Source organism: Durio zibethinus, chromosome 7, assembly GCF_047325235.1.
Source record: "Durio zibethinus cultivar Kanyao isolate XHJ-2024 chromosome 7, ASM4732523v1, whole genome shotgun sequence".
Lineage (NCBI taxonomy): Eukaryota > Viridiplantae > Streptophyta > Magnoliopsida > Malvales > Malvaceae > Durio > Durio zibethinus.
The window spans coordinates 21,431,368-21,457,421 of NC_143168.1; the positions used below are offsets into that span (position 1 = coordinate 21,431,368).

The 26,054-nt window shown below is 29.5% G+C and overlaps 2 protein-coding genes and 1 pseudogene across 5 annotated transcripts; 1 reads left to right on the top strand and 2 right to left on the bottom strand.

Moving 5' to 3' along the window:
* Positions 1 to 256: 256 nt before the first annotated feature.
* On the top strand, positions 257 to 2,712 carry LOC111276966 (tubulin-folding cofactor A). Its single transcript, XM_022862971.2, has 4 exons — positions 257 to 508; positions 825 to 983; positions 1,203 to 1,289; positions 2,430 to 2,712. The coding sequence occupies exons 2-4, from the start codon at positions 831 to 833 to the stop codon at positions 2,529 to 2,531; spliced, it is 342 nt and encodes a 113-aa protein (XP_022718706.2). The 5' UTR covers positions 257 to 508; positions 825 to 830; the 3' UTR covers positions 2,532 to 2,712.
* Positions 2,713 to 3,481: 769 nt separating this feature from the next.
* LOC111276965 (uncharacterized) lies at positions 3,482 to 7,372 on the bottom strand. 3 transcript variants are annotated; one of them, XM_022862970.2, is made up of 3 exons: positions 7,287 to 7,372; positions 4,640 to 5,306; positions 3,482 to 4,416 (listed from the first exon to the last, which is right to left on the bottom strand). In XM_022862970.2, the coding sequence occupies exons 2-3, from the start codon at positions 5,245 to 5,247 to the stop codon at positions 3,735 to 3,737; spliced, it is 1,290 nt and encodes a 429-aa protein (XP_022718705.2). In that variant the 5' UTR covers positions 5,248 to 5,306; positions 7,287 to 7,372; the 3' UTR covers positions 3,482 to 3,734. The 3 variants fall into 3 exon arrangements, with proteins under 3 accessions (XP_022718705.2, XP_022718703.2, XP_089619924.1); XM_022862968.2 differs by lacking the exon at positions 7,287 to 7,372 and adding an exon at positions 6,679 to 7,160; XM_089763798.1 differs by lacking the exon at positions 7,287 to 7,372 and adding an exon at positions 6,431 to 6,583.
* A 6,060-nt stretch (positions 7,373 to 13,432) lies between these two features.
* Positions 13,433 to 15,827, bottom strand: LOC149518139 (uncharacterized; annotated as a pseudogene). The gene is made up of 3 exons (XR_016343602.1): positions 15,700 to 15,827; positions 14,188 to 14,446; positions 13,433 to 13,827 (listed from the first exon to the last, which is right to left on the bottom strand). The product of XR_016343602.1 is annotated as an uncharacterized LOC149518139 (transcript).
* Positions 15,828 to 26,054: the final 10,227 nt, after the last annotated feature.

The window sequence follows — 26,054 nt, forward strand, 5'->3', positions numbered from 1 at the left end:
CATGTATATTTGTATTTAAAGAGAGCTCCCGATCCTTGATCTCACAATTATATACGTGGCATAACGATATTTAGAAAAAAAATTCGATTAAAATTTTAATAAAAATAAAAATATATATTTTATATTTCACATGTTAATACTAATTATAATATTATAATTTTATATTTTATATGTATTAAATATAAAATGGATATACAAATATATAAGTTATTAAATTTAATTAACTCTCAATTTGTTGAGTTTTTTAAAATAATCTTTATGACAAGAGAATGAAAATCCTTTCGAAGTATCCTTCTAGCAAAAAAACAAAAAAAAATCCCTTTTGAAGCATCCTTGATTTTTTTAATAAATCCGTGTTTTTCTTCCTTGATTTAAAAGAAAAAGAGAAAGAAAGGCCCTTCTCCATGAACATATCCCATTTTCCTTTTGTTGGCCTTCTTTATACTTTTTGAAGCTTCACTTCAACTCCTCGGTCCTCGGATCTTCAGATCCCCTCTCATTTCCGAAGGTATGTATTTTTTTTTTTTTTCATTTTTTGGGGTTTTCTTTCCATTAATCAAACAAGATCGATCAAACCCAACTCTTCAAATTTTCAAACAAAAATAATAATAATTTTCTACTTACTGAAATGATTCTCCCCTGACCCAAACTTTTCTCTCCAGAGAAACCCAAACCCTCTGTTTGGGTTCCTAGAAAATGCAAGGAAACTAATAGTAAAAAGGAATATAGAAATGTGGGATGCAAGGATAAATAGTATAAATATGGGATATATTTTTGGAATTTTAGTGTCGAAATCAATAATCGAAAACATTTGGTTTTTACAGGTTAGCATGGCAACAGTTAGGAATCTGAAAATCAAGACATCGACTTGCAAGCGAATTGTTAAAGAGCTGCACTCTTATGAAAAAGAGGTTGAAAGGGAAGCTGCAAAAACAGCTGACATGAAAGAGAAAGGAGCTGACCCGTATGACCTCAAGCAACAGGTATTACTATTTCCAATTGCTGCTCTTTTTTAAGGGTTGTTTGGGCTGGTAAAACTTTTACTGTTGAAGAGGTTTAAGTTGTTGATAAAACCCATCTGCAAAATCCTATGTTATTTTTCATTAGTGATATTTGTTCACTGGGTAAAATTGTGTATCTTTAATTTGGAACTACATGTGTATTGCTTTCTATTAGATGTTAATTTTTATCTGCTGGGACAGGAAAATGTGCTGGCTGAATCAAGGATGATGATCCCTGATTGTCACAAGCGGCTAGAGGCTTCATTGGCTGACCTTAAAGGAACTTTGGTATTGTACATTAGTATTTGATGAAGCTATTCTCTCACTGAATTCACTGTTAATGAGCTGTGATTTGATTCTTTTTCATTGTTTGTTCTACAAGAGTCTCATAGATCATCCCAATCTGGTTTTAATATATTAATTAATGACTTTGGTCCTGACTGAATTTGATTCAAAAGTTAGGGATGAAGAATGATATTCAATATCATTTCATTAGTTCTGTTTCAGTATTGGAGTTTGTGGTGCACCAAAGCTGGATGGACTGGTAATCAAATCTGCTGCACTAATCCATTGTTGAAATCTATATTGCCATGGCCTCTGTAAAGAGATTGTTTTTCTGATTGGACTATGTCCCGATAGTAGTTGTTTAGGGGTTGTGCTTAGGGTTGGCAATCCAATCTGCACCCGTCAAGTTCTGACCGAACCCTACCCTATAAGGTCTTTTTTTTTTTAATTTTTAAATTGGGTTTTAGGTAGGATTTTTTTATAAAAAAGTTATGGTCAAGTTTCATGCAAACACACCCCAACCCAATCCAGTATATATATTATTTTTTATTATTTATTTACTTTTTATATTTATGTTTATATATATTTTTATATTTATTTAATTTTATAGTTATATTTAAAATATAATATTAAATAATATTTTATATTAAATATTAATATTTTATTAATTTCAGGTCGGATCAGTTGCGGATTTAAACATATACGGGTTGGGTATTAACAATAATATTTTAATATCGGATCAAGTTCGGATATTAAGTTTATAAAATCAGGTTGGGTTTGGGGTAAAAAAATCCTCCCTAACCCGATCCATTGCCATCCATAGTTGTGCCCCGTATGTATACTGCTTATAACCGAATTTGCATTTGCTGATATCTTTTAGGTGCTAGAAAGATAATTAGAGCTCTAGCTGCTGTCACTGGTAGATAACTGACTTTCAAAATTCACACTAACTTGGAAAAGAAATGGAAAAGTTCTGCTGTCACCTCTGTTTTAGTGTACATGGTTATGGCATTTGGATTATAATCTTTGCTGTTGTATTAGGTTATTTTTGGATTTCCTAATTTCATATCCTGATAACTTTATATATCTGATTGAAGATCAGTTAAGTAAATGAAGTTTGATTAATTACATATTTAATTTCAGGCTGAGTTGGAGGAAGCAAATGAGAAGGAAGGCTCAGAATTCGAAGATGCTCGCAGTACCATAAGTGAGGTTGAAAAGTTGTTTCAGACAACAGAGGCTTAGTGACGGCTTTAATTAGTGGCTGTAACTCAAAAAATTGACATTGATGGTTCTAAGTTTGTACCGTTTCTATTTCTAGCCACAATCAGGTTGTTTGGAATGCAGGTAAGATATCTCTTGAAATGTTAATGTTTTGAAATGAATTTTCCAAATATAATTCATGCCAATTAATTTGTTCTTGTGAGTAATTGTTCTCAGGGTTTTCACATTTTTTGGAAAACAAAATCTTGAGTGAAAAAACGGGAATTCATGCCTATTTTCAGTTGCAGAGAGCTGAGTGAGGCTGCCACTTATTCCTTAAAAAGGGAAATTTCTTTCCTCAGCTTCCTCATGTTGCTATATCTTCCTGCTTCTCCATTACGTTTTTCAAACCCAACCTCCTTTAAATTGCAATTTGTTTCAGAATCCAAACGAGATGGTAACTTGGTCATTCAAAATGGCGTGCTATGTTATGTCGTAATAATGCCCATTCATCGATAAATAAAACAAAAAATAAGCTTCTCAACGCATAAACAAATCTTTATCTTGTAGTTCATTGAAACAATGTTTTCGCGCTCCACATCATGTGTTCGAAGCCACATTGACAAAGCACCTTAACAACCCCAAGGCCTGCAATGAATTAAACTCAATAGCATGTACCATCTAGAACTAGTTTTGTTTCAAAAGTCCATTTGTAAAGTTTGGTTACTGGTGGAAATTGACACATGCATTTGGTTGAATTGCGTCCGCCACCTGATCCGTGCCTCAGGTGCCATTAGCGTATTTTCACACAACGGTTCCAATTGTAACCAGTGGATGCACCGAGTTCTAAGTTTAACAGGATATAATCCAATTGGCAGTTTTAAAACATCATGGCACCAATGACAACCGAAGGTGCAGACTAAAGTTTGGTTAGGTCTAAAAGTAAAAATTGATCAATCCTTAGGAGGGAAAACCGCGAGGATGAAGGGAGGTAAAAGTTCAATATTCCCAAACCTTATCAGAACTGAAAAACAGAATAACCTCACCACCTGTACAAAGGCCCTAGCTTGAAGACTGGATAGGTAGGCGTCATTTAGGCTGTACTGACACCATAAATGAGTTATACAATTTTTGAACACACGTAAACCAGAAGATCCTGTACACAACGCCAAATGTTACAAAAACTAACACAAATATGGAGCCATCTTTGTTCATTGAAAATAAATCACACTAACTCTCTCTTTTTCATAAGGAACGATGGGATCCTCTCCTTAACTTTCTTCGGAAAGGCTTGCATGCCTCAATGCTGAGGTCAACGGCTGCTGCAAGTGCCATGAAGATGGCAGCATCCTCGACACATGTCACATGTCGCATGGCCAGTTGCACCAATGGCTTGCTGCTCTTGCCTTCCCCTTGTACTCTGCAGCTCATTACAAAGCCGGCAGCAATAGGACTTAATGCTGAAAAGTCTCCACTGCTTTGTGGACTTGGTATTGGAGTTGGTGCCTGCCGCATTTGTCTGTCAGTGTCGATGAAAAACTCCCCACCCTTTTCAGCACTAATAAGTATCTCGGACATGAGAACCTCTGCTGCATCCTGGGCTTCAGACAACAGGTGAAATCGGCAGCATACAGAGTCTCTGATGCCACGCTCACGCCACGCCTCAAGTTTTCCCCAAGGCAGCCAGCTCTCTGGCCTGCAAACATCTGGACGAACAATCAACCAAGCTCCTGGGTTGGACCTGGCAACCCAATCACAACCTGTTGATGGCACAAAGGGAGTGGTTATGAAGGCTGCTGCAACAGCCGAGCCAGAGAGATCATGTATCTTCACCTTCCATCCTTTCCTCTCTCTTCTCTCTGTCTCTATGTCTAAATTGTCAGCAGAACCTAACCAGTAAGTGCTTAATGGGTCCACCTTTGCTACCCTGCATAGTTCAAAACAATCATGAAAAGTTTCATTAACAATGAAGAAATAACTAGAAAATATATCTTAAATTCTTATTGATTTTTTAAAAGCAGCCTGGCTATTGTTTCCAAGAGTCAACTAAATGGGTCAAAATATATTTTAAAAACTGAGATTAATTACAGCTTTTCAAATTTTAACTTCAACAAATGGAACAGATTAAGCAATTTATAGCTTTACATCACCTGTCTCGACTAAATTTGCAACTGAAAATTGGTTGTTTGATGGAACCTTTAAGCTGTACTATCTGAGGACTCAACATGGTTACATCTTCAAATTGGAATACATATCTTGGATCAGGATCTAGTTTTACCCTCAAATGAAGCTCTGTTCCTGGTTTTCCGTTCTCAGGTTTGTTTTTGCTAATGCCAATCCATCCATTAAAAAGAATCACCGGCTTTCCTTCACCCCATTCAGGACCCACCTCCAACTTGAATGTTCCAATCTGTTGTCTCTTGACTCCAACACCACAATGTGACCCTTTCCTCCCAGTGAAGACATTGATCTCCAGATATGCATGGGGGTTATAGAAACAGCCAGGCGTCAGCAAAGCCTTCAAATCAGAGTCTTCTAGATAAAAGCTTGAGGCAATGCTGTGAATATCAGGTGTAGCTTCAGGTGAGGATACTAAGGGAATTGATGTTGTTTGCACAGGGAAGCCTCGGAGTCTTATCTCACATGAATATGGGGAAGAGAATGCATGAATTCCAGGTTTTGATGAAGTCAGGGCTGATCCAGGAATCCTCAGACCCAGTGAGCCTATTGACAACCTGATGAAAGCCTGAGGATCCATTATTGTCACAAATATTTCCCCATTGTATAAAAAGCTTTAAGCTATACAACTCAACAACCCTGTCATGCAAGCAGACAAGAGAAGATTAGATCACAAAAACAAAATCAGAAGCATGTTATAGCAAACTTATTGCCTCAATAGGCCATGTGCTTGTTGATAACTTCAATCAATATGATTTTAATTAAATATAAAAGGTGACAATATAGGCAGTCAGTTAAGTACTTGAAACAGCTTAGTCAGTTTGGTTGTTTTTATGTAGGGAACATACACCATATTATGTATTAGCATATACATATTGCTTGTATGGACCATATGATCCTTGAAATGAAACCCCAGGAACTCCCAACAATCAACATAAATGTCTATACAGGATCATTAAGCAAAGTCATATATGCTGTTGTTTCCAACGACAGCCATTTTCGTGCACCTAAATGCTTCTTTTAACTTTCTGCTTACTCTTCTATAAGTTCAAAACTTTCCAGTCAACTTAAAGATAATTCAAATCGAACATTAAAATCACTGAAAAATAACAAAAATTTCAATCAGCTCATAGAAGACTAAGAAACTGGAAACAGGATGAATCCTCGAGTAGAAATAGATCTGAAATTCTTGCAATGTAAACTACAATTATCATATGTGCAACAAGGAATAGAAAGTAGTAGCAAAAGTTGACGTTATTGAAGGATATCGTGTGTTTTGGTTTCTATAAATAGACTACTAAAGATCCTAGAACTACTGGACACCTCATTTTCTACACGGTAATAAGAAAAAGAATATGCCCAGAAACAGTCAAGATAAGAAGCAAGCCATCCATGATCATTTTTCCTAACTAACTTTTCATTTAATCATTCTATGCTCATGAAATTGATCATATAAATTAAAAAAGCCATCAGTATCTTTAGTAAAATTTCATTATACACTTAACAATGCAATATGGCTTCAATCATTCTTCTGACACCTTCAAGTTCCTCCTAAAACAAACAACTGACCTCAACTAAACCAAAAGTTACCATAATTAAGCTTCCATGAGAAAGACTATATTTTAATAGAATCCAAACTTACAAACAAGAAACATGTTGTTTAGAGTTCCAAATTCTATTCTTTTAACATACTTTTCCCATCAACCAACCCAAAAAGAAAGGAAAAAACGCCTCGAAACTTGAACTCAAAAGGAAAAACCCACCAAGAATTCCCACTTAAAATAGAAATCCTGTATAGAATTTCCACTTAAAAAGGAAAACCCACATTGAATTTCAAAAAAGATTTCTTGGTTACTTGCAAACCAAACAAAAACAAGGAAACCCAACTAAAAAACCCAGCTAAAAATTTGCACCCAACCAACTAAGAAAAGTCAAAGTCACCTAAAATAACCCACACACAAACACAAAAACCCAAATCAATATTTAAAAAAAAAAAAAAAAAAGAACCCACCTTTGGGTGAATCTTTTTCCTCATACAAAAGCTGAAGGACGCAAATTTCCCAGAAAGGAAACCATCAAAACATCATTCCCCAGAGTCCAAAAATCCTTTCCTTTTTCTGGCTCTAACCCCAAAAAATTTCTTTTTTCCCTTCTCCAGAAAAAGCTAAGCTTTTCTAAATAATGTGAAGGATGATTGGTGCTGAAGCCCTGAAGGAAGAAGCATAAGGCTTTAAAAGGGCTTTTAAGACAATCTGGGTTTTAACGACAGACTATTTAACAAATTACGAGGAACCTCTCTTTTCTTTTCTTTTTTTTTCTTATATTTATAAATCTCTCTCCTTCTATCCCCCTTTCAATCTGTTTTCTTTTGATTATATTTTTCTCTCTAAATGTCTGCAATTATATTCAAAGATAATTTTTTAAAAAAATTGCATAATTCGTCACGAAATAGACGGAGAAAGTTAAGACTTTGTCTTTTTCTTAGTATTACTATGACTATCTATGGAGAAAGGGAAGAAAAATATTTTATGCAAAACAAAATTAAATAAATAAATAAATTATTAATAGAAATAGAATAAACTAAAAAGGAAAAATCGAGGAGAGAGAGGACGTGAATACAGCTGTAATCAACGCTGGGGTTTGGCTGAGATGCACTGGGAAGAAGGAATCGCTTTCGGAGCCATATGCCTGACTTCATCATCGTAACTGATTTCTTTATTTCTTTGTTTATTATATTTTTTATTACAAAAATTTTAAAATCGAAAATATTTCAAGTCTTGATTTATATTAAATTTATAAATAGTATATTCAGTAAAATTATTAACAATGAAAATTAAATTTAAATTTTATAAATAAAATACAAGATTCCTATTAATTCAATCCATTCCTTATTGTTGCATAATCTAGAGTTTATACCAATCAAAAAAATTTTAAACTTTATATTTTTTATATATTTTAAAATTATTTTCAAAACTATGTTATATTATTTAAAAAAAAAGTATTTTCTAAATTTTCATTGGTGTTTATCTCACATCCTCGAGTTCAAAAAATTAAAGCTTGTGGAAGCACTAGTCCAAAAAGTAAAATTTGTAATATATTATTTTTTTTTAGTTTTTGAAATGTTTTTATTTTGATCTCATTTGTACATAATTTTTTTTTGGATATCCCTAAAAATATGTTTTTGGAAGTAAAGTTCTTATTTTTAAATATTCATAAAATGCTAAAGAAATTTTTTTACTATTTTATTTTTTTAAAAAATACCTTATCCAATGAGACTTGTTATCTATTATCCAATTTTTATTTTTTTAAAATACATTTTCTTTTTAAAAAAGGTTTTTTGAATTTTATTTTTTGAAAATAAAACCTTAAAAAGTTAACTTAAAAATTTTGAAAATGGAAGAATATACTTTTATCTATTTTTTTTTCTATATAAAGAAGCAAAATAAATTAGTCTCTAAGATGAGAAAGAAACAAGCGTGAAGCGTGGGATGGGATGGGAAAAGCCCCACTTTATGTTTTTCTTTTTCTTTTCTTTTTTTTTGACATAAACAAAATGCACAAAAAATTGCCCAAAGACCACGTAATGGAAAAGGAAAATTGGCTTTGGCGGCTTAGCTTAGAGTTAGAATACTTTCTTTTTCTTCAAGGAAAAAATTATTACAACTTTTATTTTTTTTTTGAGATTTGCTAGTTGTACAAAAAATATTTATTTTAAATTTTACTTTAATTCAAATAATTTATATAATTATTTTTTAAAAAAATATTTTATTAATTTAAAAACCTAAAATGTTTTTATCCTCAAATTGTGCAAAAAAAAATTATATGTAGTTCTTTTATATATTTGTTCCAATCTCACTAAGTTTGACATTAGGACTAGAAAAATAAAAATAGGACAATAATAATTTCAACGTTCACTCCTAAATTTTTGATCATATCATCAAAATGTTAACCTAGAACCAATATGTTCATAAATTTCTTCATTTTTAAAATCTTTAATGCCATCTTTTGAGCATGATGTATGAACTTATAATTACAATTAGATTTTTGTGGTACATGTTTGAATTTTGGAACTCTAATTAGTTATTACATGACTCTTAAACAAGACCACGGGGAGTTAACTAATACTAAAGCTTTATCTTTGATCATCTTGAGTTCAATCAAAGTTTTGGATTATATATATATCATGCTTTACTCAAGGAAAAAGTGTTGATAATGTAATAATAATTATAATACAATTTTTAGTATACAGTTGATATCTCGTCTTTATTTTTGATTGATTTTTTTTCAGTTGGTTTTTTTTATTAACTATTCTTCATTTTTTGTGAAAAATATTTTGAAAATAAAATTTTAAGAGCATTAAGCGAATGTGATGAATATATTTTAAAATCATTCGATAGATATAGATAAAAATTAAAAATTTTGTTTAAAAATAAATGAATATTGAATAATAATATTTTTTTACAAGAGAGGTCGAAGCCTAGAGGATTTAAAAAAAAAAAAAAAAACTTATTACAATTTTTGAAATCAAATCTTGATATAGTAAGAATTTATCTCTTAAAAAAAATATGTAAATTATTTGGATTAAACCATATATTCTATTCATTTAAAAAGTTATAAGCTTTAGGTATATGACCTCATGTGTTACGCCAACACGCCATAAGAAAGAGTCAATTATGCTTTTCACGCTTTACTAAAAAAATCTTCCAAGTGAAAACAAAAAAGGTTCCTTGAATTTTCTCTTTTTCTTAGTTTTCCATGCCCTAAGTCAAGGTAATTGGGAGGGTGAATCTCAGACAAAAGTTGCAGAAGTCTCCAAAAATGGCATTGTCAACCAACATGTCGAACAAAATCTTGCTCGAAAGGTCAAAAATTTGGCTGCAAAAATCAAGGGATATGGACAGCTATATTGCATGTGCAAGCATGAGGAAATTGGCCCCAAGCCATTAAACAACTCTTCACCTGAACATGCAAAACACTTGTAGTAGGTCGTTGTTGTCCTTGTTGATAACTCAATTAAAACCCTACAATTTTAAACAAAAAGGGGAAAAGGACCAATAACAAATGTTAAACATGAAAAAACCCTAGGTGTTGATATATAGTACATTGATTTTATGACTTTGACTCTAAATGGGTTGTTTTTTTTTCTTTTTTTCATTTCTTGATTTTCAAGATTCCTCATTAAAAAAAATAAAAATCATTTTCAATCCCAATTTTTCTATCTACCATTTGTGACAGCTACTTTCATTTATATATTAATCATAAAAAATTTTCTTTTCCATATATATAGAGTTAAGAAAGGATAATAAAGAATGATTGGTGAATGATGTAGAACAATCCTCCCTAGCCCCAATCAAAGAGTTTCATGAACTCTTTAAAATAGAAATTAGAAAATTTTGTCCGCGCTTAGCTGCGGGATCAAAAATTCTTATTTAAATACGCTTTAAGTTTTAAAAATATTTATATATTTATATATTTTTGCATATTTTTTATATAATTAATTAAACCTCTCATAAGCTTATTTTAATAAATTGAAATGTAAGGTAAAAGATAAATTTAATATTTAAATATTTTATTTAACAATAAATATGCATTTTTGTTTATCGAAGAGTTGGGTTCAAATCTCTATCATTCAAAAATTTTATTAAAAAATAAACTTAAGCATAAATATAGTTTTCGTGTATTATATAATTTTTTATATAATAATAATATATGTATAAAATAAATACTTCAAATGTGTTATTTAATCCTATTTTATGTACTTTAATTAATTGTATTATTTTCACCCTTTTATTTTTGTTGAAATTATAAATAATAGTATAAATAGAATAATTTTCATAAAATATATAATTTATTGAAATAATATATACATAAAAATTAAAATCAATTTTAACATTTAAATTATAACTAATTCATATATTATATATGTTATTTTTTATCATTACAAAATTAATAGTTGATTGATATTTATTGCATTTGATTAAGTTCATATTTATATCAACGTTTTTATTTAATAAAATTTTTATCTCATTTTATTATCATGAATTTTAGTTAATTTTTAATTGAGATTTTGATGATATTTTTGTTATTTTTTCAACTTTTTTATTTTTTAATAAAAAAACTTTAAAAAAATCTCAATTGTTATCATTTGATAATCAATTTAAAAAAATAATAAAAGAACCCAAATTTAATATATTGTTATAAATAATTATAGGTAAACATTTAACTTAATAATTAATGTATTTTTATCGTACTAAAAAAATAAAAAAACATGCATATCTCTTCTATTTTTTAATTGTTAATATGCTCTTAACCTTTTTACCCTCTCTTTATACTATTTAATTGAATAAAATATTACATTTATAAATTGTTATAAACTCGTAGCCTTCAAACACGGTTTCTTGCCTCTATTTTCAATATAAAACTATATAACAACCGGCAATTTTTTTTTTCAGACATAACAAGTTGTTTTACCATATATATATATATATATGACTCTGTCCATTCAAAGGCCAACCATGTTCAAATCATCTCGAAAGCAAAATAAACTTAAAAATAAAAAATGAAAAATAAAGTAATGAAAAACATAACTTATGTCTTTGGGTCACCCATGTGGCACTTGGTATAAAACCTTGTTCTCTTACCTAAGAAGTAATTCAATAAAATCATATTCAAAGTGGATAAGATGACACAAGGAAAGAAATTGTCTATATTTATACATTACATAATAAATGTGGATAAATGAGCTTTTTTAATATTATGGTGTTGGAATTTTAAATTTAAAATCACAAAGCTATGTGTTTTGTTTATTTACTACTTCCAATATCCTTTCACCAAGTAAATAATAAAAATAATAATAAGTTATTTCTTTTCAAATTTTCTTCACTATGCATAAATAAAATGACTTGCGTAAATTATTTTAAGAAGAAAAAATTGTGATATTTAGATATGTTAAAGTGGGTCATCCCATATTTAATAAATTTTTAATATTTTTTAGTCTTATATTTAAGTTGGACTCTTCCGTTTACTATGAATTGATTATGAGTTAGATGCTTAACAAAATAAATATTATGTTAAAATACAATTTTGAACCAAATCTTTTAAAAAAAATATCAAATATAGTACAAGATATTTAAAAAAAATATATGTGATTGATTAAAATTTATAATACATTTTTTAATTTTATTTCGAAACTCTCTTATTCACATTACATTCTTATCTATTTAGACAAAAATTTATTAAAAAAAGATACAAATTAAATTTACATATTATTTCTGCTATGGTACATATTTATCTTGAATTATATCTAGAAAATATTAATACTCATATATTGTATTTTAATATTTGAGATTTTCAAATATTGATCTGGTTGGCACATTCAGGTATTATTATACTAATTGGGAAGAAATATATTGTAAGGATATGAAGCTACATAATCTTTGGTATAATTAAAGAATTATTATGTTTCTTATTCAAATTTGACTAAAAACAAGAGGTAAGAAGTATGAACATAAATCAAGTTTAATCAACTAAATAATAATATTAGATTGAAACAAGTTGTTGATTGAGTATGAGTGAGGACTAGGGCGGCATCTCCCTTTCAAAGATACAAGAGATTTTTCCATCATCTTTTCTTATCAAATAAGCCATGCACATGGTCGTACACGGCCTTTGTATTGCCAGCTGGGCCATCCCATCCCTCTCTCAATCCCCTTTTACACTCACTCTATGCCCCTAGCGGCTTTAGTGTTCTTTGGTCTAATCTTAATACTTTTTTAGTTTTTTAGTTCTAAAAATTCCAATAGAAAAAAATTATAAATGTTAAAATTTAAATTGTAAACTTATTGATTGTTATATTTTAAAAGTAATTGTATGAACTGAATAATTAAATCTTGAATTTGAGACCTTTTAGTTTAATTTGCAATTTTATTAGTGGTTAAATTACATTTTTTTCCTTTTTGTTTGAAACTTAAATACTATAACATTTTGTTTTGATTATCCCCATTTTCTTGTCTTAGTAAGTGCCAAACATGTTTAGGATAATTGAATTTGTTTTGTTCTTAAGTTATTTTCTCCAGACTAATTATTTTATGTTATTCTAGAACCTTGAAATTTTATGTGCAAGTAGACTTTGTTATAGAATCCAAGACAAATCTTTTCTCGGTCGTATTAAGGTGTCCAAACGTGGGTTACTTGTCTTGGACTTTTAGCCCGGGCTTCACTTAGATTTTGTAGCCAAAGCCCAAAACTGTCCAAAAATTCTTAGACCGTCATGTGAACTATTAAAATATTATACATCTAGTAATAATAAATAAAATGTCACATTTTTAATTCCAATTATCAAAATTCAAATCCTAAATACGTAACAAAATAATATCTCTTAATTTGATCTTCCCTTTTTTTAATGTACCAATGGAATGGAAAACAATTTGTATAGTTTTGGATTTTTTGCTACATGTTCTTTTAATAGTTAAGAGAAAACAATACTAAATTGTAAAAGTGAATATAAATCAATTAGAAAGGCAATTGACAAAACTGGAAACCGTTCAATGAGTCTAGCAATGAGTTAGCACCTAACAGAGAACAGAAAAGTGTTGGTTTCCTATTAGCTACAAATAATTTCAATTGCCCCCCCGTTTTCCACCAGCATATACTTCTTGCAAAGGCTGTTTTCATCAACCAAACAAACAAATTACCTGGTATTATTAGCAAAGGGCTAAAGGGATCACATGCAACTCTCTTTCCAATGAAACCAACTCATTCATATACAAAAACAACAGCACATATATAAGCAGCTGTGATAGTATTAACATGCCAGGCACAAATAAACTGAAACAAATCCACGTTTATGGGGGGAAGTCAAGAAAGGACCAAGTCAGTAACTATTAAAAGGGTATACCAGTATGATAGGAGACATATGGGACAGAGACAGGAATTTACTTCCACTTCTTGTATCCCTAATGTTTACCAAACATGCCATGCTTCCCAAACTTCCCATGCTTAAATTTCCCATGTTTGAATTTTCCATGACCATGGCCATAGTAACCCCCATGCGCAAGATGATGAGCTCCATGTGCCATATGTTGAGCCCCATATAAAGCAGCCGCAGCAGCAGCACCCCCAGCTATTAATCCTCCCACACCATGTCCATGTGAACCTTGTCCTGTAAATTTTACTATTCAAGTCAAATGATGCTATAAGATTAAAATAAAATAGTATTTATATGTAATTGAACATCACTCCAGATCCTTTTTGAGTTTTGAAGGTTAAAGAAAATGGATGCAGTTCATCAAAGAAGAAATTGATGCGACTTCTTTTGCTTTAAAGCAAAAGTGAAAAACCTTTATTGAAAGAAGACAAAAAAGAGTGACAATCAGCCATAAGTTTAAAATCCAATGTTATGTTTTGAAGCATGAGCGGAAATCAAAGACCATAAGGTCTTCTCTAGGGAGGATTAACAACTTCAATCTAATGTCAGCAGTAAGAAACAGCCATAGGAAAAATAAAGGGTAATTGAGCATACCAGGATAACCAGCTGGTGGATGTCCACTATGAGTTGGATAAGCTGCCGGAGGGTATCCTCCAGGAGGAGGATATCCAGCCGGTGGGTAGCCTTGTGGAGGATATCATTGTGGAGGGTAGGATCCAGGCGGAGGATAATGTCCAGCAGCATAGCCAGCGAGACTAGAGAACAGCCCTTTGTCACTTGACTCGCCTTCATGCTTGTCCTTACCACCTCCCATTTTTCTTTAACTTGAAATTAGTGAGTTTGAGTAACTAGTCTGTTAAAAGTTAGTAAAACAAAACACTGTCAGCTGAAACACACTTCAAGGGAAAATATTGAAAAGAAAACACTGAAAAGGAAAACAGTAGCAAATGCTATGATATGAGTAGAGTAAACAAGGCTTGGCTGGTTTCATAAAGTTGATACAAGAAAAAGTGAGATTATGAAGAGAAAATAGGAGAAGATCAAGAAGTTTCAATGACATTCAAGTTCCATAATTTACAATGAATTCTGAAGTGCCATCTATCAAACAGAGACAAGTTTTCCACTTCCATTAATAATGAATTAATCATCAAATAGCCATACTCTCTCTGCTATTAATTAACACTACTAATTTGATCAGGATTCTATACGGTAAGATGGAGGCATCATAACCGATCCTGGTATCAGGTCAAGAACATGCTTCAAACTAACAATGAAATTGACATTACGACATTTTAGAGTACCATGAATACAAGAATGCTAACTTCAAAATCCATCATTTAAAGGCTTGGAAGATAGCAATAACACGTGATAAAATCAGAAAATTTTCTCTTGCTTTATCAATAATGACAAGAAATTTACAAAATAAAACAATTCTATTGAGAGTACATCCAGTGAGAGTTATAAACGAGCTATGATTTCATTTCATTGTCTTTACAATTTATTGCCATATATATGGGTGCTTTTTATTCATGAAATATTCATGGGCATACACATCCATATATTCTTCTCCTCTAAATTTACTGTCTGCATGGTGAATGTGTTGGATCTAAAGGCACATACATAAACGGATGTCCATATTCATACAACAAAACACACATACATAGTCCTTTGCCTTTGCGAACAAGGTGACATGCTACATAGACATGCATGTATAGCAAACACACATCTATATACCATACATAATCAATCAAACATATATACATGCAAACAAATAAGGCCCAAACGATTAAACATCATATGTTTCATTTGAATTGAAATTGAAGTTATTCTATGATAAGAATATTAAAAAAAAAAAAAAGAAAAGAAAAGAAAGGAAACCCCGTAGATAATACAAGATCAAAACTTTTACCAATAAAAACGAAAGATATCGAAATTATGGATTAAACCCAGAACTAAATACACCCCAAAAACAAGAAACAAGGGGAAAAGATTACATGAATTGGCAGATAGAGAGAAGAAAAAAATCAGGAATTTTGGATCAAAGCAAAGAAAATATTATTGCAAACGAAAGAAACGAGGTAGAGAGATAGGTTTCGTTTCTTTTACCTTGGTTGAAGGATTTTTGGGACCGAAACTCCTTTCCTTTAGCTTTGCAAACAAAAAATAATATATTTATCGAAATGATTTTTATGGAAGAAGATGTTTTGGGAGAGTTCTAGCTTTTGGAGGCAAATATTTATAGGAAAAGATGACCAATTTTTTAAAAATTTTTCGCATTCATTTTAGTACGCGTTGCTTCAAGGCGGTTGTGTTTTACTTTATTCTTCATCATACGTACTTTCTAATATAATATCTTTACTTACATCACTTGAATTTCTCTCTTAATTATTAAGGAACATATTCACTTCTTTATTAATAAAATATAAAATAAAAATTATTTTTGTCTTTTCACTTGAATAAAAAATAACTATCCACTTTTAAAAAACTACCTAACTTTTGTCTAAATACATTTTCAAAACCACAACCTAATTTTTCTTTTAAACAACACAGTGCATATGTCAAATTTTAATTTACTTGTAAAAACTTTAGTCCAAGTACGATTATTACTACAAATAACATAGATTAAAGTGGTAAAAATGAAATATTTTTTTTATAAAATTTAAAGTTGATTTATGATGTCAACAATTTTTTTAGGATTGTTTTATAATTTAATGTAAATTTTATTGAAATTTAATATATATATCGTGATTTTGAAATGTGATAAAATCTTTTTATATATATATATATATATATATATAAAATAAGATTCCTGCTTTCTATGTGATAATATCTTAAAATTTATTACCAGAGTAAAATTTCCCTTTTTAATAAACTGATCAAAACCCAATTCAATTTTATATGAAAAGCTGAAAATATTCATATTTTTCAATATCTGAATATCATGACAGTCATTTGGACCAAAAAAAAAAAAATGCTACTCCACCATTCACTTTTTTATCTAAATCTTCACATTTGCTACATAAATTTAAGTCACGTGATAAATATAGAGAGCCGTGATTCTAAAATATAAATATTCATATTTTCTCAATTTATTTATTTATTTTTTAAATTTCACAAAACTATATCATTTTTCTTTTTTTTTAACATTTAATTCTCTTCTTTATATTCTAAAATTATTTTTCATATTTTTTATTTTTTGTAATTAAAAATAATGATACATATATTTTTATAAAAAATTAATTATAAAATATTTAAAATTGTTTCGTTGTCGGCAAACATCGGCAGTTTCACTGATGCACGTTGGTGCACTATACAATGTGCTGCAACACAATTGGAATGTATGAAACATTTTCGTTTCTTTATTATCTGAAATAACTTTCGAAGAAGTTGTTTTATCAAGTCAATTTACGCAACGCAAGGTTGAAGCCTGGAATGATTTGTTAATTCAGACCAGGGTTTGAAAGCGTCAAATCTGTCAATCCTTATAGCCGACTATGATAACGGTAGGATTTTTTGCTTCCTCATGAACAAAGAATGATTGTTAGCAATGGCTGTTTGCTAGTTGCAAATATGGGGTTTTCAATGCATTCAAGAAAATGCTATGAAGTTTCATAGTAACAAAATGGAAGAGTGCCTAAAACTCAATTATATTCTCAAATTTGAACTTTGAAATCAATTTTTTTTTTAGAATGAAAATTTTTGCATATATGCACACATTTTTTTTAACAAAGAAAGTCGCAATCTAAAATAAGAAAAGGAGTTGTTCATGCTAAAATCTTATTTCTACATTTTAAGTTGAATCTATTTTGATATGTACAAGATGAGAGCCATCTGCCTCAATTTGGGATCTTTAGTCCTGCCGCTTTCCTTTCTTCTAATTTATTACTGTACTTTTCTGGTACAACCTTCTGTAAATTTTTGCGCCTTCGAATTCTGCATGGATTTCTCTTTCAGTCCTGATACCCATTGGATTGTTCAATAACCATCCCTCATCATCACATAGCACGCTTGGATCAACCATGTCAATGTGTTGAAGTGCACCACACTCCGAGTCAAACTGTTTTCTCATGTCAACAGCAACTTCAAACACATCAGATTGTATAAAAACCTGCCCAAGGACAAAGAAAAACCTTTTCTAATCAACGATGAAGATTTACATATTTTGAAGTGGAAAAAACACTAAACAGAAGGTTCTTTTGTGCTTGTGATACCCAAATGCATGATCTATCACTTAAATGTTCTAATAAACTGCTCAATGCTGTTTTTTGTTTGATTGACAGATGCTATACTCCAAGCAACTTAAGCACAAGCGGAAGTACCAAAAAAGGATTTTAAGACTAGAGTTTGCTGGGAATAATTCAGTCGTCTAAATACTTAAGGCATCATAAAACAAGATGATCTATCAAGGCATATTTCACATGATATTTACTTTAATATAAATTTACCATAAGAAATAAATCATAACAGAAATTGGCACTATCAAACAGTAACTGCAGAAGCCTGAGATCAGTTTAATAAGATCCCGCAACAGATAATACCAGAATAAATTTCTTTTTTGAGCATGAATTTCTTCATTTTTAAAATCTTTAACGCCATCTTTTGAGCATGATGTATGAACTTATAATTACAATTAGATTTTTATGGTACATGATTGAATTTTCGAGCTCTAATTAATTATTACATGAATCTTGAACAAGACCACCGGGAGGTAACTAATACTAAAGCTTTATATTTGATCATCTTGAGTTCAATCAAAGGTTTGGATTATATATATCATGCTTTACTCAAGGAAAAAGTGTTGATAACGTAATAATAATTATGATACAATTTTTAGTATACAGTTGATATCTCCCCTTTATTCTTGATTGATTTTTTTTTTTTCAATTAATAAGAGTTATTCTTTTTTATTTAGTATTGTTCGGTTTTTGTGAAAAGTATTTTGAAAGTAAAATCTTGAAAGCATTAAGCAGATGTGACAGAATGCATTTTAAAATCATTCGAAAAAATATTAGAGATAGAAAAAATTTAAAATTTTCGTTTAAGAATAAATGAATATTGAGTAATATCGTTTTTTTTTTTACAAGACAAATCAAAATTTAAAGGATTAAAAAAAATTGTTATAAGTTTTGAAATCAAATCTCAACATTATAAGAATTTATCTCTTAAGAAAATAAGTGAATTATTTGGATTAAACCAGATATGCTATTCATTTAAAAAGTTATAAGCTTAGGTATATTACCTCGTGTTACGCAAATACACAATAAGAAAGAGTCAATTATGCTTTCACCTTTTACTAAAAAAATCTTCAAGTGAAAACAAAAAAAGGACCCTTGAATTTTCTCTTTTTCTTCGTTTTTCATGCCCTAAGTCAAGGTAATTAGGAGGGTGAATCTCAGACAAAAGTTGCAGAAGTCTCCAAAAATGGCATTGTGAACCAACATGTTGAACAAAAATTTGCTCAAAAAGTCAAAATTTTGGCTGCAAAAATCAAGGGCTATGGACAGCTATATTGTATGTGCAAGTGTCACAAGTCGAGACTTAACCTTTAAGTTTTGCAACTCCAAAACTCAATTATGCACTCATCTAGCATTCCAGATAGTCTACCTACTGTAAGTTACACTCTTGTGAGGTATTATTCGCTTTGGTCCTTCTGGTCTCACAATTTTATTATATAAAAGTATCCCCACGCCAAGCGCTTTGAGAAAGTTAGACAAAGTGGTCAGTCTTCGTGACAAGAACGTCATGAGGTTAGGTGGGGAATAATGTCATGTCCAACGCTCTAAAGGGAAGTAGGCAGGGTGCTCTAATATCTCTAAAGGGGAATAGGCAAGGTGCTCCAATCTCACATTAGACACGAAAAGGGATTCATTAGAATATACAAGGATTCACACATTTCTCTCATTGTGATATGTCTTTTATAAGATAAAATTGTGAAGTAAAAGTAGTCAAAGTGGATAAAATCTTACAAGGATGTGAATCATAATAAATTGATTGATCTGAGATATCAGATAAGTGCATGCTTAGGTTTTAAATTTATGCAAGTTTAAAGATTAAATCTTGACCTGTGACATAAGCACAAGGAAATTGTGCCCCAAACCATTAAAACACTCTTCACGTGAACATGCAAAACTCTTGCGGTAGGTTGTTGTTGTCCTTGTTGATAACTCAATAAAAACCCAACAATTTTAAACAAAAAGGGGAAAAAGGACCAATAACAAATGTTAAACATGAAAAACCCTAGGTGTTGATATATAGTACCTTGATTTTATGACCTTGACTCTAAGTGGGTTTTTTTTTTTTTTTTTTTCATTTCTTGATTTTTAAGATTCCTCATTAAAAAAAAATCATTTTCAATCCCAATTTTTCTATCTACGACTGTGGCAGCTACTTTCTTTTATATATTAATCATAAAAAATTTTCTTTTCCATATACATAGAGTTAAGAAAGGATAATGAAGGATGATTGGTGAATGGTGTAGAACAATCCTCCCTAGCCTCAATCAAAAAGTTTCATGAACTCTTTTAAAGAAAAATTAGAAGATTTTGTCCACACTTAGCTACGCGATAAAAAAAATTCTTATTTAAATACGCTTTAAGTTTTAAAAATATTTATATCTTTTTGCATATATTTTTTTATATAATTACTTAAACCTCTCATAAGTTTATTTTAATAAATTGAAATGTAAGATAAATAATAAAATTAGTATTTAAATATTTTTATTTAGTAATAAATATGCATTTTTGTTTATCAAAGAGTTGGGTTCAAATCTCTATCATTCAAAAATTATATTAAAAAAAAAACTTAAGATAAGTATATTTTTCGTGTATTAAATAATTTTTTATACAATAAGAATAAGAATATATGTATAAAACAAATATTTCAATTGCATTATTTAGTCCTATTGTATGTAATTTAATTAAGTATATTATTTTCACCCTTTTATTTTTTTTTGAAATTATAAATAATAGTATAAATAGAATAATTTTCATAAAATGTATAATTTATTGAAATAATATATATACATAAAAATTAAAATCAATTTTAACATTTAAATTATAACTAATTCATATATTATATGTGTCATTTTTTTATCATTACAAAATTAATAGTTGATTGATATTTATTGCATTTGATTAAGTTCATATTTATAACAACTTTTTTATTTAATAAAATTTTTATCTCATTTTATTATTGTGAAATTTTAATTTAATTTTAATTGAGATTTTGATGATATTTTTGTGATTTTTAGGGATTTTGTGATTTTTTTTTGTTATTTTTTCAACTTTTTTTTTAAATTAAAAAAACTTTAAAAAATCTTAATTGTTACCATTTGACAATCAATTTAAAGAAAATAATAAAAGAACCCAAATTTAATAAATTGTTATAAATAATTATAGTTAAATATTTAACTTAATAATTAATGTATATTTTTTGTACTAAAAAAAATTAAAAACATGCATATCTCTTCTATTTTTTAATTGTTAATATGCTCTTAACCTTTTTACCCTCTCTTTATACTATTTAATTGAATAAAATATTACATTTATAAATTCTTATAAACTCGTAACCTTTAAACATGGTTTCTTACCTCTATTTTCAATATAAAACTATAACAACTGGCAAATTTTTGTTCAAACATAACAAGTTTTTTTACCCATATATATATGTCTGTATGATTCTGTCTATTCAAAGGCTAAACATGTGTAGACACCCATTTGTGTCCGATTCCAATTGGGTCGATTTCTTTTGTTATTAGTATTTTTGTTATTATCATAGTATATATTATAATATAATATTAAGGTATACTATTATTATTATTATTATTATTATTATTATTATTATTATTATTATTATCATTTTCTTCTTTCTTTTTTACTCCAATCTGCACGTGAATAAGAAAGATAGAATCAGGATCAAAATCTCACATGGTCAAAGTTTTTAATGCAAAATTGATTATTGAAATTTTGGACCAAAAATCACGTTTGACAGAACTCAATCCCAGGATTCAACCTTGAGATTAATTTTTTCCATTTCCTAAAACTGGTTCTAGCTGCCTATAAATTGAACTAACTTGACAAATGATAGACACACAGAGAGATTTTTAGAAAATTGGTGTTTTAAAGAATTTTTGGGTAGTAAGAGTTTTTGGGACTTTGATTTCAAGAATTCTGGGTTCATTGGAAATCTTTGGGTTAAATTAGGGTTTTCGGGATTAGATTTAGTTTTTTGGGGTTTTTCTAAAGAAATTTGGGTAAATTTTGTATATTCTGGAAAATTTTGGTGAAATTTGTTTCTATTTTTAGAAATTTTAGGTTTTTAGGTTTTTTAGATGAACATGAGTTTTCGATGAATTTTTCGATGACTAATTGAATTTTTTGGCAATTTTTTGACTAGTTTTCTAGAAACCGATGGATTTTTTAGTTTTCGATTGAATTTTTTTATGACTACTCCAAAAATTAATGGAATTCCCGATTTCCGGTTGAAGTTTTATGTAATTTTCTTAGAGAATTTTTAAAAATAAGGGAGAGAGTTTCTAGCATAGAGAGAGAATAGGCAAAGAACTTCTGAGGTCTGAAATAAAGAAGGTGGCTTATATAGTAGCCCAGAATGACATTGTCTTGAACAACTTAGGATCCGCTGAACCTAAGTTAGGATTTACGTGCCGACCCACATTAACTTGAACCAAATCACAAGGTTTTCTTTTCTTTTTTTTCAGTTTATTTTTATATTTCAATTATTTTATTTTTATTTTTTATTTTTAAGATTCTATTTTATCTTTTTACATACTTTTACTAGATTTTTGTATTTTTGCATTGATTTAATATCTCTAGAAAAATAAATAAAAATCCTTTCTTTCTAAAGAATAAAAGAAGCTAGATAAAAAAAAAAACTTTTCAAGTTTTCAAAAAAAGAAAATATTTACAAAAACAAAAAAAAATCCTTTCAATAAGAAGATAAAAAAATAAAAAATATCTTTTCAAATAAAAATTCTTATAAAATAAATTCATGAATTCCATCAAACTATTGGAGAATTTTCATGAGTTTAATTTTTTTAATGGAATCCACCAAACTATTAGAAAGTTCTATAAATCGATTTTCAAAAGAAATAAAATAATAATAATAAATAATTTTTATCCTTTAAACCATTGAAGGTTATTTTTCAAAGTAAGTCATACTAAACTATTGGGAGACTTTACTAATTTTTTTAAATAAAATAAATTAATAAATCCTACGACGTAACTTTTTCAGAGTGGGACACTAGTCTTCATGAATACCCTTGAGATAAAAAAATTATCTTAAATTGTTACCAAACTATTGGGATAATTTTTTGATTAATTTTCAATATTAAATATTTTGGTAAAATATAAACATTTTTAAGGCTTGGATAATCTGAAATCAAACTAGTATCATCATTTGGATGGGCGCTGTAAGAATGTTATAATCTTTTCCAAGTGTAATCGCACTCTCGAACCTAAACACTGGTTTCGTAGATAAGAATTTATTATTTAAAGATATTTAAGTCAATCTTACGATTTCTTTTTAAATAGAACAGATTCAATCAGGTAGCTAATCATACCTATACAAAAAAGATTGGTGGTGACTCTCTTTTAATCCATATCTAGCGATAGGTCTTCGGATCTATACGTTATGATAATTTGACAACTCCGATAGGGACAATTGAGAGTCAAACTAGTAAATGATTTTTTATTATCCAAGCCTTGCTTAATAAACTAGAGATTATCCAAGCCTTTTTCACAATTGTGACTGGATTAGTGATTTGTAAATTCATAAAAAAAGAGATAATTTATAGATATGGGCTTTCAAAAAGAATAATCTCAAACAATCTAAAGAATTTGAATAGTAAGATAATACAAGAAGTATGTGTTCAGTTTAAAATCAAACACCATAATTCAGCTTCATATCGCTCAAAAATGAATGGAGCAGTGGAAGCTGCAAATAAAAACATCAAAAAAATTCTAGAAAGATGACTGAAACATACAATGATTGACATGAAAAATTACCTTTTGCTCTACATGCATATCAAACCTTGGGGCACATTTCTATTAAGGTAACTTTTTTTCCTTGGCTTATAGAATGAAAGGTGTATTGCTAATAGAAGTAGAGATCACATCCTTAAGGGTCCTAAGATAAGTGGGATTAGAAGAAATTGAATAGGTCTAAAAGTGCTATGAATAATTAAACTTCATTGAAGAAAAAGTATTAGAAGCACTCTATTATGGCCAATTATACCAAAAAAAAATGATGAGAGCTCCTGACAAAAAGGTTTGACCTTGTTAATTTCGAGAAAAAAAGTTGGTATTAAAAAAAATTCTTTCAAGTCAACATGATGATAAAGAAAAATGGACTCCGAATTGGGAAAGATCATATGTTGTAAAAAGAGCTTTTTCAAGAAAAGCCCTAATCTTGTTAGAAATGGATGGAGATAAACTTCCTAATCCTGTTAATTCTAATGTCATGACGAAGTATTTTGCTTGACCCAAAAAAAAAAAGAGTTCAAGTTGAAAACCCACAAGGGTGGCTTCAACCCAAAAAAAAAAAAAAGAGAGTTCAAGTTGAAAACCCCAAAAAATGGGCTCAAATCCAAAGAAAAAGTTCAAGTTGAAAACCTTGAAAGGCAATTTAAATTGAACGAAAACAAACTCGAAGGCATCACTTGAAGGCATACCAGAGACAATGAATTTTAAAGAGCTCTGAGATGTTAGGGCATCATATTTTGGTTGAGTTTTTTAAGAAATCCAAGAGTTGTTGTCATGGTTATCTTATCATTTGTCTTAGGGTATTGTTATCCCAAATGGCCATCTCTATACATTTTTTTTCTATACCATCATTTATAATTTATTGCTTATCTAACTAAATGAAAGCCAGCTTATTTTTATACATTATCAATTTTCTTTATACCTTGCCATGAATAAAAGAAGTGTATAATTTGTATATTATATTTTGAAATTGAGATAATGATCAATAATTGAACAAAGTCATAAAAAGTTGTGTGTTACTTTGAAGGATTAAAAAAGACAATGACCAAATATGAATTCCTCCAAATAAGAGAAAACTAACTTCCATAACTTTCCTTAGGATGAAGATAAATATTCAGGGTAATGAAGGATGGATTCTTTACCAAAAGTGTGCAGAAATGAGAATATAGAATCTTAGTACCAAAATTGATGTTTCATTTGCATCTTAGATAGGGTATACACTTACATTATTTATCTGATCTTGGCTCAGTCCAAATCATTTCTTATGACTCTTGGTTTTATCTCGATTATTTATTTTTGATATTGATTCGGTCATGGTCACTTCATTTTTGAACTGTGATTTTGCCCTACCACTTGATTTTGGTTTAGTTTAGGTTATTTCTTATGACTCATGGTTTTGTCATGGTTATTTATTTTTTACCTTGACTCGGTCCTGATCATTCTATTTTTGACCTATGATTTCACCCTAGCTACTTGATATTGGCTCAGTCCAGATCATTTCCTATGACTCATGATTTTTGTCTCGATCATTTATTTTCGACCCCGATTTGATCTTAGTCATTTCATTTTTTACTTGTGATTTCATCCCGATCATCTGATCTTGACTCAATTCAAATCATTCTTTATGATTCGTGATTTTGTCCTGGTAATTTATTTTCGACCTCAACTTGGTCCTCGTTGCTTCATTTTGGCTCATAGTTCATTCCAGTCACCCAATCTTAGCTTAGTCTAAATCATCTTTCAGATTTATGGATCATTCCTGATTTGACTCAAACAGAATGGGTATCCAGGCATCCTTATCTAATAAAGATGTGCAAAAAAGGGTAACTAAAGACACTCATTTGTGTCCGACCTAATTAGGTCGATTTCTTTTGTTATTAGTATTTTTGTTATTATCATAATATAGATTAAAATATAATATCATGGTATATTATTATTAATATCATTATTATTATATTATTATTACTATTATATTATTATATTATTATATTTTTTTTATTTTTTCTTTCTTTTTTTTTTTCGTTCTTTTCTTCTTTCCTTTTTGCTCCAATTTGTACGTGAACAAGAAAGATTGAATCAGGATCAGAATCCCACATGATCAAAATTTTTAATGCAAAATCAATTACTGAAATTTTGGACCAAAAATCACACTCGATAGAACTCAATCCCAAGATTCAAGCCTAGGATTGATTATGTTTGTTTCCTAAAACTGATTCTAAAGCTACTTATAAATTGAACTAACTCTACATAGGGTGGACACACAATGAGATTTTTAGAGAATTGGTGGTTTGGAGAATTTTTGGGTAATAAGGGTTTCTGAGGCTTTGATTTCAGGAACTCTAGGTTCATTGGAAATCTTTGGGTTAAATTAGGGTTTCTGGGATTAGATTTAGTTTTCTGGGGTTTTTCTAAAAAAATTTGGGCAAAATTTGTGTATTCTAAAAACTTTTAGTGAAATTTTGT

Coding starts and splice junctions, on each gene's coding strand:
- LOC111276966 (XM_022862971.2), top strand. CDS start 831: ATGGCAACAGTTAGGAATCTGAAAATCAAGACATCGACTTGCAAGCGA. Junction 984..1,202: donor CGTATGACCTCAAGCAACAG/GTATTACTATTT, acceptor CTGCTGGGACAG/GAAAATGTGCTGGCTGAATC. Junction 1,290..2,429: donor CTGACCTTAAAGGAACTTTG/GTATTGTACATT, acceptor ATTTAATTTCAG/GCTGAGTTGGAGGAAGCAAA.
- LOC111276965 (XM_022862970.2), bottom strand. CDS start 5,247: ATGGATCCTCAGGCTTTCATCAGGTTGTCAATAGGCTCACTGGGTCTG. Junction 4,417..4,639: donor TGCAAATTTAGTCGAGACAG/GTGATGTAAAGC, acceptor TGAACTATGCAG/GGTAGCAAAGGTGGACCCAT.